This window comes from Nycticebus coucang, chromosome 2 (assembly GCF_027406575.1).
Source record: "Nycticebus coucang isolate mNycCou1 chromosome 2, mNycCou1.pri, whole genome shotgun sequence".
Lineage (NCBI taxonomy): Eukaryota > Metazoa > Chordata > Mammalia > Primates > Lorisidae > Nycticebus > Nycticebus coucang.
The window spans coordinates 16670915-16686345 of record NC_069781.1 but is presented as its reverse complement, the minus strand read 5'-3'; the positions used below and the strand labels follow the sequence as shown (position 1 = coordinate 16686345).

Here is a 15431-nt window from a genome sequence, read left to right as displayed (position 1 = left end):
AAGGCATAGTCAGGTCTCTCTCTCGGTTGTTATGTGTACAATCGAGGTCAAAGTTATAAGTGTTATTCACAACCATAGATTGTTTTCTCATTTTTTAATTTTTATGGGCTAGAAGTGAATCTACACATGCTTTTAGAATACAAATTTTCAAATATAATGTGATTGTCATTGTTTTCTCTTTTCTTTTTTTTTAGAGACTGAGCCTCACTTTGTCATCCTCAGTAGAGTGGTGTGGCATCACAGCTCACAGCAACCTCCAGCTTAGGTGATTCTCTTGCCTCAGACTCCCGAGTATTCATTGTTTTATTAAATAAAAACTTACAAATATGAACTAGATTGTTAATTATATATCACAAAAATATATAATTTGAATAGTGAGAGCTCCGTATGCTATTGTATGGGAAAAAATGTGTTTCAACCGAAAAGGGCGTAGTGATTGACTAATCCAAGTGTTCTCCAACAAGCACCCCAAGTGGTGGAATTATTGCAGGCTCCTGCCAACATTACAACATTTTTAAAGTCTTTCAAAAAAGCAACAAGTTTTTAGTAACAATGAAATTAATTTGGCAGCAATTAAATCTCTTAAAACATCTGGCAGTTCTCCTACATGACAACTAATTTGGATCCATTTATAAGCAACTTGTAAAAAAGGGGAAAGAATTTACAGATTGCCAACCATATCTGAATTCTCCTTCCCCACATGCTTAGCAGAGGACAGCAGAAAATGAGAGAAGTTCAGCTTTGATGGTAATAAGAGACATTTACTGAAATCTTACCATGTGCTAGGACCCATTCTAAACACTTTATGTATGTAAATTCATTGTGTTGCTACAGCCACTCTGTGAGGAAGGTTATTATTACTTCCATTTTAAGGTGAAGACACTGCTAGTTAACTTGCCCAAGGTCACACAACTCTTAAGTGAATAGAATTAGGAAATGAACCCAATTTCCTAATTAGGAAATTGGGTTCATTTCCTAATTGAACTTATTTCCAGAATTGACACTTTCAACTGCTGTTCAAAACTTATCAAGAGTTTTGTAATTAGAAAAATATAGGGATAAAAAGCTATTTTAATTCCAGTATTCATAAATGGTTGATGTTTTCCAGTTTAGTGTTGTTTTAATTTTGAATTATGTATGTGGTGGTAGCGGTCAAATATCAAATATTTAGTGTTCAAAAGCCCATAAGGGATAACTCTGGAACCCCTTTCATACAGATTTTGGTCCTTTTTGATTTATCATTAGCATGATCTATCCATATAAAAAATTTCCACTTTTCATATTTTTCTTTCAATGGCTGCAGAGGGTTGGCCTCATAAAGAACCCTGGCCTTACAGGAATGCTCTTTCCCCAGATATTTGCATGGTTTGCTTCCTCATTTACTTTAAGCTCTGTTTGAGTGTCACTTCTTCAGAGAACCTTCCCTGCCCACATTTTTAAATAGTTTCCTAACATGTCCTTATTTTCTTACTCTCCTTTAGTTTTTTTCCTTGATATTGTTAACTATGTGGCCTTACTTATTCATTCTTTCATTGGCCCATTCATTCACTATTTGCTTCTCCCGCTAGAATGCAAACTCTAGGAATTGCCTCTTGCCATTTGCCATATTTCAGTGCCTATCACATGGTAGGTGCTCAATAAATATTTGTTGAGTTAACTGACTAATTAATGAAGGTGATTGATCACCATTTTTGTAAATGATACACTCACTTTTTCAGACAAAGTGAGGAGATAATTTTTTTTTATTAAGAGTTAGTGCAGCATCAGAAAAATTCTGGATAAGAATCAAAGAACCCAGGTTCTAGCCCTAGTTCTCCAATAATTAGAAGTCACTTAGTCTCTATCTCTCTGAGCTTTAGCTGTCTATTTTCCAAAAGGAATAAATGAAAACTACCTAAGATAAAGAAGTGATTCTGGCCATGTGATAAAATCTCAGATTAGAGACAGGAGAGTGATAAGAATTACTGTCATCCTAAGTATACATTTATATTTACTATATTTATACGTATGTGTTCCCAACAAAATGAGAAGCATTTTAGATGTGATAAACAGGAGGCCTTAATAAAAGTTCTGCTTCTGCCCCTCTCTAGCAGTACAAATTTTGGCTAATCATTTCTCCTATCTGGATATACCCTTCAATATAAATTGAGTCGGTTTGGTGAGATAATCTCTGATGACTTTCAAGTACTATAATATCATTTCTAGATATAAGATCACTATTTTTAAGACCTGGTTTAAAATGCATAATATTTCAATAATAATACTGAAAACTATGGCTAGGTGCAATAGCTTGTGTTTATAATCCTAGCAATTTGGGAGGCTGAGGCCAGAGGATTGCTTGAGGCTAAGAGTTTGGAACCAGGCTGGGCAACATAGCAAGACCCTGTCTCTGAAAGAGAAAAATAGCTGGGCATGGTGGTACACATCCACTGACCCAGCTATGCAGAAGACTGAAGCAAAAGGATTGCTTGAGCCCAGGTTCAAGGCTGCCAAGAGCTAGGATCACACTACTACACTCCAGCCTGGATGACAGAGCAAGACCCTTTCCCAAAACAAATAAGCAAACAAAAAACCCACTAAAAACTGGGAAGAATTGGCTCATAAATGTACAATTCATTACAATAGATTTTGAAATCACAATGTTACTTTTGACCCCCAAGTATTCCTGGCTTAATAGTGTTGAGTCTATGGAAAACACATAGAAAAGTAATCACTAAATAAAAATAACTAAAAAATGCCAAGAAAGTTTGTTATATTAAGTTTATTTTGTACTCGTTTGGAAGAGGAATTTGAATAATCCTTTATGTAATTCTCTATAAATAACAATCACAGAAAAGCTGTCATATTGTTAGCCAAATAATGCTTTCATAACTTTCTTATTCAGAAATGAGACTATTCACTTGGTGTTCTCAGAAGCAGAAAGTTACTTTCAAGTTAACAAACTGTTAAATAAACTTTTCACTCATTGAAAAACAAAAGGTGGCTTGTTTTACTTACGTTTGTTCCTGGCCCCAACTTTTCCAGAGGAAGATTAAAAAACAAAATATTCCCAAAAGGCCCATGGCTGGAGGTAACAGTAAACCATGGATATAGCCTTTGTGAAGTTATTCTCCCTTTAAATAAACTGAGCTTGAAGAATTTGGATAATCCAGTTAATTATTAACATCAGAAAGAGAAAGCTCCAAGTAGGGAAACTAAAATTGGAACTAAAACACCCTTTTATACTCAGGAATAAAGATAGGGGGTATTTTATAGAAATTTACACCCAGGGCATTTATTTTTATTAATACAAATAAAGGGACTCTCAAATGGTGGATTGGCACTATAAGGAATAGCTCAAAGCCAGAAGCCAGTAGTTTCATTGCCTTTGACCTTTCCTCTGTTGGCTAAGGCATTTGCTGTGATGTGGTACCATCGGTGAATATACCTGTGGTAGCATCTGTGAATATACCCGTGGTAGCATCTGTGAATTTACCCGTGGTAGGTCCACTCTGATATTAGACGGAGACCCAGCTGGATTCAGTTTCAAACTGAGATGATTTTAGAATGGGTCTGGTTTAGACAGGGCTCACAAGATGGTCTTTTTAAGAGAAGACCTGAGCAGTAGTGTCCTCGGTGCTGTACATGGTCTAAGGATAACCTACATCTGCAAAGGGAGTCCAAGGAATGGTTTGTCCCAGACTAAAGGAGAAGTTGAATAATTAGGTGGGGGAATAACTATGACTGGGAAAGAAAATGCCATGCTGAGCTTGCTGGCATCATTCTCTAAGTAACTAATGAAATACTTTAGTATTTAGTAGGGAATGGATGTCTTCATTTCTACCTTAGTGTATAATATATACAGTAATTTCAGGTGATAAAACAGAGCTGGGCATGGTGGCTCTCACCTGTAATCCTAGCACTCTGGGAGGCTGAGGCGGGTGGATTGCCCTGAGCTCATGGGTTCGAGACAAAGCTGAGCAAGAGCGAGACCTTGTCTCAAAAAATAGCCATGTGTTGTGGTGGGCACTTGTAGTCCCACTTACTGTGAAGGCTGAGGCAGGCGGATCACTTAAGCCCAAAAGTTTGAGGTTGCTGTGAGCTATGACGCCGTAGCACTCTACCAAGGGCTACAAAGTGAGACTCTGTCTCAAAATAAATAAATAAAGTAATAAAAATATATCTCTAAACATATTTCTATAAATCAGATATTTATGGTTCTAATGGCATTCCTTACTTTGAATTAATAAATAACAAACCAATATATTTATTTTTGGTTTATTATTTACTTCTTATTCATTAATTCGATTCACCAACATTTTGATACTTAATTCACGAAGGAAGAAGATATACATAGAAATTGATATACATAGCCGGGCGTTGTGGCGAGCGCCTGTGGTCCCAGCTACTCGGGAGGCTGAGGCAAGAGAATCGCTTAAGCCCAGGAGCTGGAGGTTGCTGTGAGCTGTGTGAGGCCACAACACTCTCCCGAGGGCGATAAAGGGAGAGAATCTGTCTCTACCAAAAAAAAAAAAAAAGAGAAAAATTGATATACAAACTTCACTAAAGGCATCTCTTGCATATGTTTTTGAAAGGAGAAAATTTGCCACTATCATCTGACCATCTAGTTCATTTATGTAAAAAAGAAATCTACAAAATAAATGATTAAGCTAGGTTGCGAAAGATGGGTCAGGTTAAAACAAACAAAGTCCTTTTGCCATCATTTTTGGGAAACACAAAGAGAGAGCAAGAACATTCAAATCAACCTAGGTAATATTTGTATTTTTAGTGCAATGAAATTCGTTTGCTTGTACTATAGACTAAATACTGATAACTAATACTTGCAAACCATTGGCCTTTTTTTCTGGTAGAAAAAGTTTAAGAAATGATAGCTTTCAAAGGTTCTCAACACAACTGCAGTTCAACAATTTGTAGATTCTCAAATGTGTTTAGAACTCCTTATCTGCCTTCTAAACATGGCTCAAGATGAATTTTTCTTTACATTTTAAAATGTGACTTTTGGAAAGTCCTTAGTTTTTGTAAAATTCTGCATTTCTCAAAAAGCAGAATCTCAGATCTGGCAGAAAGTTTGGTGGCTACCTGACCTTCCTGCTACTCTGATTATTCCCTCGAGGTGGAGTCCAAGTGACTTAATCTAGTTCACAAATCCTCTCTTAATCTGGGCCTTGCTTGTTTCTCAAACCACAGTGTTCCTATTCTCACCCCAGCCAAGTAGCTGAAATTCTTGTGATTATTCCCTGAAGTCAGCATGACACTAATGTGTGCTAGCAGGGAAATAATTTTGTCTCTTTCAAATAAGTATTCTTTAATTATTTCACACTTATTTAGTAAAATATATCTAGACACCAATCATTTTCTATTGATGCAAACTTCAGACCTCTTTTTTGTCTATGATAATGAATTTTGTATGATTTTGGAAACCAGACAACTTGTAAGGAGGCATATTAATGGGTGGTTAATTTAGAGAATAAACAAATCAGTAATATTTTGTTTGTTAATCATTTTCAGAAATTCAGCCCCACTGATTTGCTAACTTCAGGTGCCTGCTGGTTGGCTAGAATACAACGGGTGGTGTCGCCCATAACTACCCCTGTGTGATTTCCACGTACCTGTTCCAAGTCTGGAGAAACAGAAGTGTCTCCTCAGAATTAAATTATTCTAAACTGAGGCATGAGGATCATGTAAGTTTTGTTCAAGAGCAGTAGGGTGGTGTGAGGCAGGTGTGTGATTCTGAGTAAAATAGAACATCTGTCCCTCTAACTGCTATTTGGTGCAAGCCCATCGTCTCATGCTTTAATCCTTTGAGGAAGGGCTGAAATAAAGGGCCAAAAGAGACTCAGAAAGAGTTACTTCAGTAACTCTCCAGGATGTGGATTGTGAAGGTATTGGAAGCTTTGGTAACCGCACCTTTGGTACTGTCAGGAGACTGCTCCCATAGCTGACAGGGCACAGTCACCTCTGTGCAACATGAGTTGCCTCAAAATTCAACATTAATGGCAGGGTCATATCTTCAGCAGTCATGGGTGTCATGTTGCCACTTTTGATATTGGCTGTAATAAGAAAAAAGCATATGTACACGCGTGTAGGTATCTGTAACGGGAAACCAGAATAGGAAAGGAGGAAAATTATGGCTGCGAAAATGTCTCCAGATAAACAGATTTCCAAACACAAGTTTTGTGATCAGATCTGTCTGGGAGGAATCAGGACTGGGGTTTGATAGAGAAGGCAGAAACTGTCAGCCAAATACTATTTAATACCTACTTATATCCTCAATTTGGTGTCTGTTCAGAAATATGGGTACCATAAGGATTACAGCTACTGGCCTGTAGGGCAGCATACTCAGAGTCTATTTAGTGCTTCTCCATAACAACAGGGTAATGGAAATATTGAGAGTACAAATTGTATACTTATGTGGAAATTATGTTTCTCTGACCATTCTCTCCTAGGTGTACCCCCAGGTGGCCCTTGAGGAGGCTCTGAGATGGGTGCCAGCAGCCTCTTGGGTGCCAGCTGCCTCATCACTCCCATAAGATGGATGCAGGCAGCCTCACAATGGCCTCACACCACCCCACCACCCCAAACCCCCAGGTAGGAGGACGGGGAAAAAGTGGTAAATGAAATAATACCAAGTACCATTACTCTTAAATAGGTCCAGAACGGGCCGGAACAGGACAAGATAAGAACGGATGGGCCAAGAACTGTCATCATGAGAGTTAATGAGCTAAGTGCTGTGACAAATTGTTTTATTTTTCCATTAGTTGCTAGATCTGCATTATGTTACTTTATTGTTATCTAACTGCCCTTTATGTTACTATTGGCTAAACTGCTAAATTGCAAGGTTTGCTTCTGTAAAAGGGGTCATCGTAACCCCATGCTTGCTTTTTGCTTCTTTTGCCAACTTTCTTTTTGCTTCTAATTGCTAACTTTCAGCCCACCATTTTGGCTGGTTGCCAACTATCAGACTAGAAAAACCCCAACTTCAGACCCCTCCATGCTCTCTCACTTAGTCTGCTTTAGACTTTGCTGAGACAGCCCCGGGTATTGAAATTCTAATTTGAGTCGGTGGTCCTTAGCTCTCCCCATAACAGCTTCAGGGGAATCCTGGGCTCCCTGGACATATGGTTGAAAAACCACCAACTTAAAGCACCAATGTCTTACCTACATATTATTGTGCATTCTAGGAAAAGGTTCAAATGTATGAGGTGGGGATAAAGGTGACATAAGTTAAGAATACTCTCACTTATGTCTGGTTCTCCCTTCTTCACTAGGTGCTGGAACAAGACTGGCTAAGTGACAACCAGCCAGGTGACAGACTGGGGAGACAAGCTGATAAGGTCAGATATGAGAACAGCCATAGAACCACTGGGAAAACCACGGTCTAAGGCAACACTGCAGTTCAAATCCACTGTGGATAAATTCATATGTAAATCTCAAACGGTAACTGAGGAAAGATAAAGATGAAAGCTGTTACTGAAACTCTTCCTGAAAGTCATCAGAAGACAGGGCTGCAACAGTATGTCCCAAAAGGCCACCTCAGGTCTTAATCAATGACAGAAAAGGAGGGCATTCAGCCTAGGGAGTAGCAAAGAGGCCAAAATTGAAAATCAAGGGTTAATGATGGGATGCAATTTAGCTTATTATCTTCTGGGAAACCAAAAGGGAACAAAGTAAAAGGAGAAGGTGCCCCCCTCCCTTTATCTCTCACAGTTTTGTAACTTCACTTGAACTGTTCTGTCTATACCCTACCCTAGACTTCTAATGAAACAAGTTCAGATCATTTATCCTCTCTTTGGTTCCACTGACCAATGTCATTTCAGACAATCTTGTTGCTCAACGTGAGTTCCTTCATCTACTTCTAATGCATGGAAATAGCTGTGTGAAGTGAATCCTCCAGGCCCAGTTGTGCCTCTGGCTGGCTGTAGCCCAGCTAACGTCTTGACTGCAACCTCCTGAGAAAACCCAAAATTACCCAGCTAAGCTGTTCCTGAATTCCTATCCACGGGAACCATGCAGGTAATTCATGTTTATTGTTATCTTAAGCCACTAAGTTTGGGGGAAATTTTTTACATAGCAGAAGTTAACGTTACACTAGAACAGTTGTGTTTCTCAAAGTATAGCTTTCATGAAATTCACTCATGCCACTAATGCACACTTGCTTCTTGGTCAACAGTTTAATTTGCGAGTGTACTTTAAGTTATTAAAGAACTGTAGCTTCAAGAGCCTACTTTGAAAGTGCTCAAAGTAGCTTAATAGCGTCTCCCCCAACACTGGAATAATTTGTGATGATATAGCCAGTGCCTGGGGGACACCTTCCTGAGGTAGACTCTGGCTTTCCATCTTACATCTCCTCTGAGAACTAGCTACTTCACTTTCTGAAGATAACGATGCCTGTTTCTGCTTCTTCACAGGAATGCTGCAGGGTGAGTACTGTAGCACTGAAAATCATATAAACATGTATGGAGTTCTTAGGACTGCTCTTTCTAGCATCTTCTCTCTCTTGCCTTTCTAGTTCTTTCTGCCTGAAACATTTTTTAAATGAAGACACAACGTTGTTTTCTTCTTAGAGTCAGACATCACAAACCTTTCAATGTATGTTTTATTCTTCCAAAATAACTGTCAGCCCTCTCAAACATTTAATCTATTTCCCCTCCCCTGCCAACTGAATGCTTTCTGTGTATCTCCATTAATGCCAGAGAGAGAACATTAAATTAACAAAATAATTGCCCAGTAGTATAAGCCACTTGTTGGTTGGCATTGTTTGGCATTATGCCCATTTTATAAACAAAAGAATCTCATGATCAGGAAGGGTTTGTTTGTTTGTTTTTTAAAAAGCCTGGAATTGCATAGAAAGAAGTAATACTGAGCACTTATATACATCGAGGGGTCTAATTAAAGAAGAAAATGTGGAATCCCTTGTTCAAAAACAATGGGGAAAAAAGTGCTGTTAATGTGTTAAAATATAAAGCCTTTCCTTTTCTTCCATAGTCTTTCCACAACTTGTTGTGGTGTTTTATTAGCTATTTAATATCTTTGTCAATAAAAGAAAATTAAATTTTCAAATTATTGGTATAAATGTTACCATTTATCTTGATTTTGTGCTAGGCCGGTTTAAAATACAAATATAGTAGAACCTTTGTAAGTTGACCCCCAAGGGACTGTGACAAACTTCTCAACATACAGAAGTGGTCACCTAAGGAACTAGGTCCCCTGTACTCATACGTACATGTGGTGCATGTTCAGTCTGTGAAAATTTGGTTAACTTAAGGAGGTGGTTGTTGTAGAGAGGTGGTTAAGTATGGAGATTCTACTCTGTAAGAAGAGTTATGTGTGGAATTGTCAAAAGGACACAATTTGTATTTCATAGCTCCACATGCATGTACATTCTATTCTTCCTAGAATGATGAAAACAATGTTCATGTGTGTATGTTCTACCAACATTCTTAATCTTTGCTTACTGATAAAACTTATAAAACTACTTCACTTATAAAACTTACTTCACTTATAAAACTACTACTAAGTGAAAGATAAAACTACTAATAACTTCAAGACAGCCACAACAGAGCTTCAAGCCAAGTGTGATGTGCTTCTTCTGGGTGTGAAGTCTTGGGCAACTGCGCAGTCTGTGTGCCCATGCAGCCACCTCTGGACTAGCTAAGTCAGGAGCAAATTCATATCTGACTCCAAAGATAATCTCTTAACATATCATCAGAGATGCCCCTAGTAACATAGGGCAAGGCATTGGCAAAGTGATCAAAGAATGTCAAGATGAGGGATTTTGAAGAGACAGGAACAGGTAACTGAACTGCTGCCCTTGGGATCTGTGATGGTTGGTCTGGATGGCTGCATCCCCTCCAAATGTATACATTGAATCCTTATCACCACAGTGATGGTATTATGTAGAATATTTGGTTGATAGTCTTTTTCTTTCAGTACTTTGAATATATCATCCTACTACTTTGTGGCCTCCAGGGTTGCTGGTGAGAAATCAGATGTTACTTTAACTGATGATCCCTCGTACCATGATGTAGTGTTCTCTCATGCTAGTTTCAAGATTCTCTCTTTGGCTTTGAGGTACTTAGGTGTGACTCTCTTTGTGTTTATTGTGCTTGGAGTTCCTTCAGGTTTTGTTTTTTTTTTATATATGTAGCTTAATGTTTTTCATCACATTTGAAAGTTTTGACCATTATGACCTAAAATTTTTTTCTGCCCTTTTCTCCCTCTCCTCTCCTTCTTTGTGCAGGCGTTGGTGTGCTAGTTGGTGAACCAGACGTCTCCCTTTATGTGTCTATTGCTATGTTTGATGGTGTGCCAGATGGTGTAGGGAGGCTCTGCTCATTTTTCTTTTTTTTTTTTTTTTTTTTTTAAATTTTTTTTTTTTTTTTATTTTGGCCGGGGCTAGGTTTGAACCCACCACCTCCGGCATATGGGACCGGCGCCCTACTCCTTGAGCCACAGGCGCCGCCCTCATTTTTCTTAATTCTTTTTTCTTTCTGGTCTTCAGACTGGATACTCTCAATTGACTTACCTTCAGGTTTGTTGATTCTTTCTTCTGCCTGCTTCTGCTGTTGAGTGCCCCTACTGATTTTTTCATTTCAGTTATTACAGTTTTCAACAACAGAATTTGTCCTTGGTTCTTATTTATAACTGCTGTCTTCTTATGCTTTATATATTGAGACATAGCTGTCATACTTCCTTATGGCTCTTATTTTTAATTTAATTTCTTTTCTATTTATTAATTTTTTTGTTGAGATAGAGTCTCACTATGTTGACCTTGCTAAAGTGACGTGGAGTCACAATTCACAGCAACCTCAAACTCTTGGGCTTAATTAGGCAATTCTCCTGCCTCAGTCTCCCAAGTAGCTGGGATTACAGGTGTCCGCCACAATGCCTGGCTATTTTTTGCTGCAGGTGTCATTGTTGTTTAGCTGGCCTGGGCCAGGTTCGAACCCGCCAGCCTCAGTGTATATGGCTGGCGCCATAACCATTGTGCTACGACCACTGAGCCCTTATTTTTAATTTAAAAAAAGATTTTGTAGAGATAGGGTCTATGTTGCCCAGGCTGGTGTCAAACTCCCAGCCTCAAGTGATTACAGGCTGACCTATCCCAGCTCCTTCAGTTCTTTTTTCTTTTGAGACAGAGACTTAGTTGCCCTAGTTAGAGTCTTGTAGCATTATAGCTCACAGCAACCTTAAACTCCTGGTTTCAAGCAATCTTCTTGCCTCAGTCTCCCAAATAGCTGGGACTATAGAGATGGGGTCTCACTCTTGCTCAGGCTGGTCTCCAATTCCTGAGCTCAAGCATCCCCCTGCCTCTGTCTCCCAGAATGCTAGGATTACAGGTGTGAGCCACCGCACCCGGCCTATCAAATTCAATTTTAAATAGAGTTAAATTTAAATTAGTATTGACTGAAAAATCACATAAGAACATTTCTATCAATGATGCCAAAAAGCCTGTTGATAAAGCTGGTCTACACGCCAGCTCGTACATTTGGTGTAGTCATGAGGTGGACATTCAACAGTTGATCCTTGGCTAAGCTGGCTCTTTGGCGACCTGGATTTCTATTGGTTGGCATTCTTCCCATCCAGGGAAGCAGGAATGCTTCCTAATGGGAAAGAAAATACATATACTCTACATATAGAAGTATTGCCTAAATTTTTTTACAAGTATAGGTTGAAAAATCGGTTATGTAGTTAAAGAAAATGAATACGAGACAATATTTAAGGGAGGTGGGTGGAGAAAGCACGACCAAGGTAAAAGTTGGAAAGATCAAATGAAGCTGGGATTGAGAGTAGCAAATCAAATGTAGCCGATAAGCTCCTGCTCTCATGTTTTATTGCTAGAACAAATAGAGACATAAAAATCAGTTTATATTGATCAAAATTAGATTTCACTTTATAGGTACATAATAGACAACCATAATAACTGTTGCTTAAATGAGATAAATATCTATTTCTCTCTCATGTAAAAGAAATCTAGCGGTGGGCAATCAAGGTCTAGAACAGTAGATCAACATATCATCAGAGGAAGGGATATTACCTTTTTATTCCACTATCCTAGCACCTAGGTTTCATTTTTTCTTCATTGTTTCTGAGTTAAGGGATATGAAAAGGGAGAAAAAAAGAGATACCTCCCCATTGGGTCACGTCTATCCTTCCTGGAAGTCCCATGCACTTCACATTTCCTTGGGAGACTCGGAACTCAGCTGGACCCAAGTACAAGGGTGGCAATGTGGCCAGCAAAAACTCGGGTTTTGATAATAAAAAGGAAAGAAAGAAGGAATGCTGGTTTAGTTAGCAGTGTCTGACATAGTATTTTCCTATTTTGCATTTGAAATTCAGGCATACTGAGGATCAAAAGCTTAGAAACATAAAGTTGAACACTAGCAAAACCATTATGGTTTTATTTGAGGAGGGCAATACTGAGTATTCTCTTTAGATAAAATGTAGAATTCATTAAGAAATATATAGAATTTTTTTAAGATCTTGATCTTATAAAAAGTCAACTTTCTGACAAAAGATGCTTTCTCTGGCCATCAGTGTTGGCAAGGGATAAGCCGGCCCCACCATGCAGACAGTAAATGGAAGGAAAAGTACCAGAGGTCAGTTGGTAGTGGTCTAGGTGCAAGGTCAGGTTTGATGAAGCAGACCTTGCTATTACAAAATGATCCTCAGTTGTAGTGAAAAGGAAGTTTATATATTGACAATGACATTAGGGGACTATGTCCGTGTTTGGAAATTATTTTGTAGCTTTTCATTCTTTTTGCTTCAATAGTCACTTCTTGTCCCCTTAAGCAGTATTATTAACCTTTCCCTGTGCCCTCTGAAGGTTCGCTAAAAACCAACTGACAAAAGACAGATGAATAAAAGACATACAAATTTATTTATGTGCACTGAAGAGAATCACATAAGGACACTCCATCCTACAATAGGCTACAAATAGCTACATATCCTCTTTCTTAGGAGAAAGGGAGATGGGGAAGTGTGGATGATTTTAGAGGGGGTAGTAAATTATTTGTAGGGGAATTCAATGGGCTTGAAAAACATACAATGGCCTGGGACAAAGTCTGTTGGACCTGCAGAGGCAGATAATGGTTTTGACAAAAGTCTGTCCAGGTGTGTCGATAGACTCCAGTTTTTCCTCCTGTAATATGAATTCAGTTAATGAAAAATCAGGGAAGGGACCAGAGGTAATTGTTTTCTTCTTTAGCAGGTCTAGACTTTGGGCAGATTCATCCTGTGCTTTGGGAGAGACAGAAGATAGATAGGAAGAGAAGAAGAAAGGGTCAAAAGCCCTTGAGACTTCTTCAGTTCCCCGTGTTGAAGTCCCGTATTTGAGGTACCAATTTCTGAGCCCCAATAGCAGTTGCTCTCCATTACCCCCTATCCCCAACACCTAACACCACCAACCTGCTCCCTGTTTTTATGAATTTACCTAGGGAAAACTTGTCTCATCTCCCGTAATTCCTCTAAAATATGACCTCACTCTCACCTAACCTTCATTCAGTGTCATTCAGTGTTACATGATTTAATAAAAAATAAAAATAAAATAAAATAGAATTCAAAAGAGAGTCTTTCACATCTTGCCAGACTCTTACCCAACCCTCTTCCTCTTAGATGCTTTGTGCATTAAAGACAAGCAAATTGTGTGCAGTGACTTTATCATGAGATTTCTCAACCATTCATTCTAATAGCATGCATTTACCTACTTACACACTTCTCTGGACTTTTGATGTTAGAAAGCATCCCTTCTAATCAACTCTTGTGGCATTGTCATTTATGCCCAGGAAGCGGTCTTTAGATACCTGCAACTGCAGCACATCAGCAACACACAGACCTATAAGAGGTGACAACAGACACTGGTATATTCCAAAATCTAAAAACATTCCAAATAGGAAACACTTCTGTTCCCATGAAGCAAGGGAGTTACCAGAGAACTTTATCTTCTCTCAATTTATTGTATTTTTTTTTAAAACCTCTGCACACATTATTGTTGTTAGTTTTGTAGTCCTAAACTTATTTAGGTTTTTATCCCAATCCCATTTTTCAACCCAGCATGAAGGTCATTAATTATTAAGGAACACATTTAATGGATGAAAATACTGAATTGTGAAAAATCACATAAATGCTCCTAAAAATAATTTACAAATTGTTCTGATATTCACTGTTATACATAATCCAGGAAAGAATTCAACAAGAGATCCTGTTTTCATCCCCCCTTAAGTTTCCAGAAAATCAAGATGGTTTTGGGAACTTGGGGCCCTAAAATCACTGCTGTCAAAGTGCTGGATTATAAAAATATTAAATCAACAAAATATGTTCAGAGACAGATATTTTTTATCCTATATTCCACTGAGAGTATAAAATATGCTACTATCAAAGTCTTAGGTCAATTGTCAATAAAATCATGGCTACATTACAATGAACAAACTGTTCCTTATCTATATATATCAGACTAGCTACTTGCCTTTATCTGAAATGCCAACACTTTGTATTTCCCAGGTAGTTAGAACATCAGGTAGCATAAATTGCAGCTGGCTTCTGGAAGTTAAAATGTTGACATTCAAAATACAGTGGAAACCCAACTTGACAGAGGCAATCATTAACAGAAATTTTGCTTCATACTACTTAAGAAGAAAGAAAAAAAAATCACAACACAAAATTATATCAGGTTTTAAATAAAATCTTATCAAGAAAAATACATTCAGGGCGGTGCCTGTGGCTCAGTGAGTAGGGCGCCGGCCCCATATACCGAGGGTGGCGGGTTCAAACCCAGCCCCGGCCAAACTGCAACCAAAAAATAGCCGGGCATTGTGGCGGGCGCCTGTAGTCCCAGCTGCTCGGGAAGCTGAGGCAAGAGAATCACATAAGCCCAAGACTTAGAGGTTGCTGTGAGCCGTGTGACGCCACGGCACTCTACCAAGGGCGGTACAGTGAGACTCTGTCTCTACAAAAAAAAAAAAAAAAAAAAAAGAAAAATACATTCAGTAACTCTCCTACATATTCCATGATTTTGAACATTGTACCTGTGTGATGAGAATTCAAGTTCAGAAGGATGCCTTTGAAACATTGCAAAATCAAAGAGTATGAAAGAGCCATTATAATACTATGTGATACCTGCAGCAGGGTTAATTGGGAGGGGTAATTAATACAGTCACTGTTAGGATGGGAGACAGTGGGGGAAAGCTTTACCAGCGAAGTGCTAGCTAATGGGCAATGTTGGATGACATCTTGACACACAACAGTGTGGAGAAAGAATGAGAGGGAACAAGGGTAGTGACAAGGAGACATAAGAGGACGACTGCAGGCCTGTGGACTCATTCCTTGACTTCTCATAGGAAACGCACTTAGAGCACATGTAGGAAGAAGGAAGCTTGGGGACTTAGCATTGTTCATCTCTGTTTTCAGTGTCTGGTACAGAGGAGGCATGTCAT

The 15431-nt window shown here is 38.7% G+C and overlaps 2 protein-coding genes across 7 annotated transcripts in view; both read right to left on the bottom strand.

The window, feature by feature from the left end:
- Positions 1-3102, bottom strand: part of LOC128566934 (complement C5-like) — a 41426-nt gene extending 38324 nt beyond the window's left edge. For all 4 annotated transcript variants that reach the window (XM_053564079.1, XM_053564070.1, XM_053564063.1 and 1 more), the window contains exon 1: positions 2998-3102. In XM_053564079.1, coding sequence (XP_053420054.1) covers positions 2998-3062 — 65 coding nt within the window. In that variant the 5' untranslated portion in view covers positions 3063-3102. The remainder of the gene's footprint in view (positions 1-2997) is intronic.
- A 9474-nt stretch (positions 3103-12576) lies between these two features.
- LOC128566920 (complement C5-like) overlaps positions 12577-15431 on the bottom strand; it is a 47952-nt gene continuing 45097 nt past the window's right edge. For 2 of the 3 annotated variants that reach the window (XM_053564042.1, XM_053564052.1), the window contains exons 19-21: positions 14465-14538; positions 13711-13834; positions 12577-13141 (exon numbers count right to left, since the gene is read on the bottom strand). In XM_053564042.1, coding sequence (XP_053420017.1) covers positions 13749-13834; positions 14465-14538 — 160 coding nt within the window. In that variant the 3' untranslated portion in view covers positions 12577-13141; positions 13711-13748. Of the gene's footprint in view, positions 13142-13709; positions 13835-14464; positions 14539-15431 lie in introns of those variants that run through there. The other variant, XM_053564049.1, reaches the window with a different exon arrangement.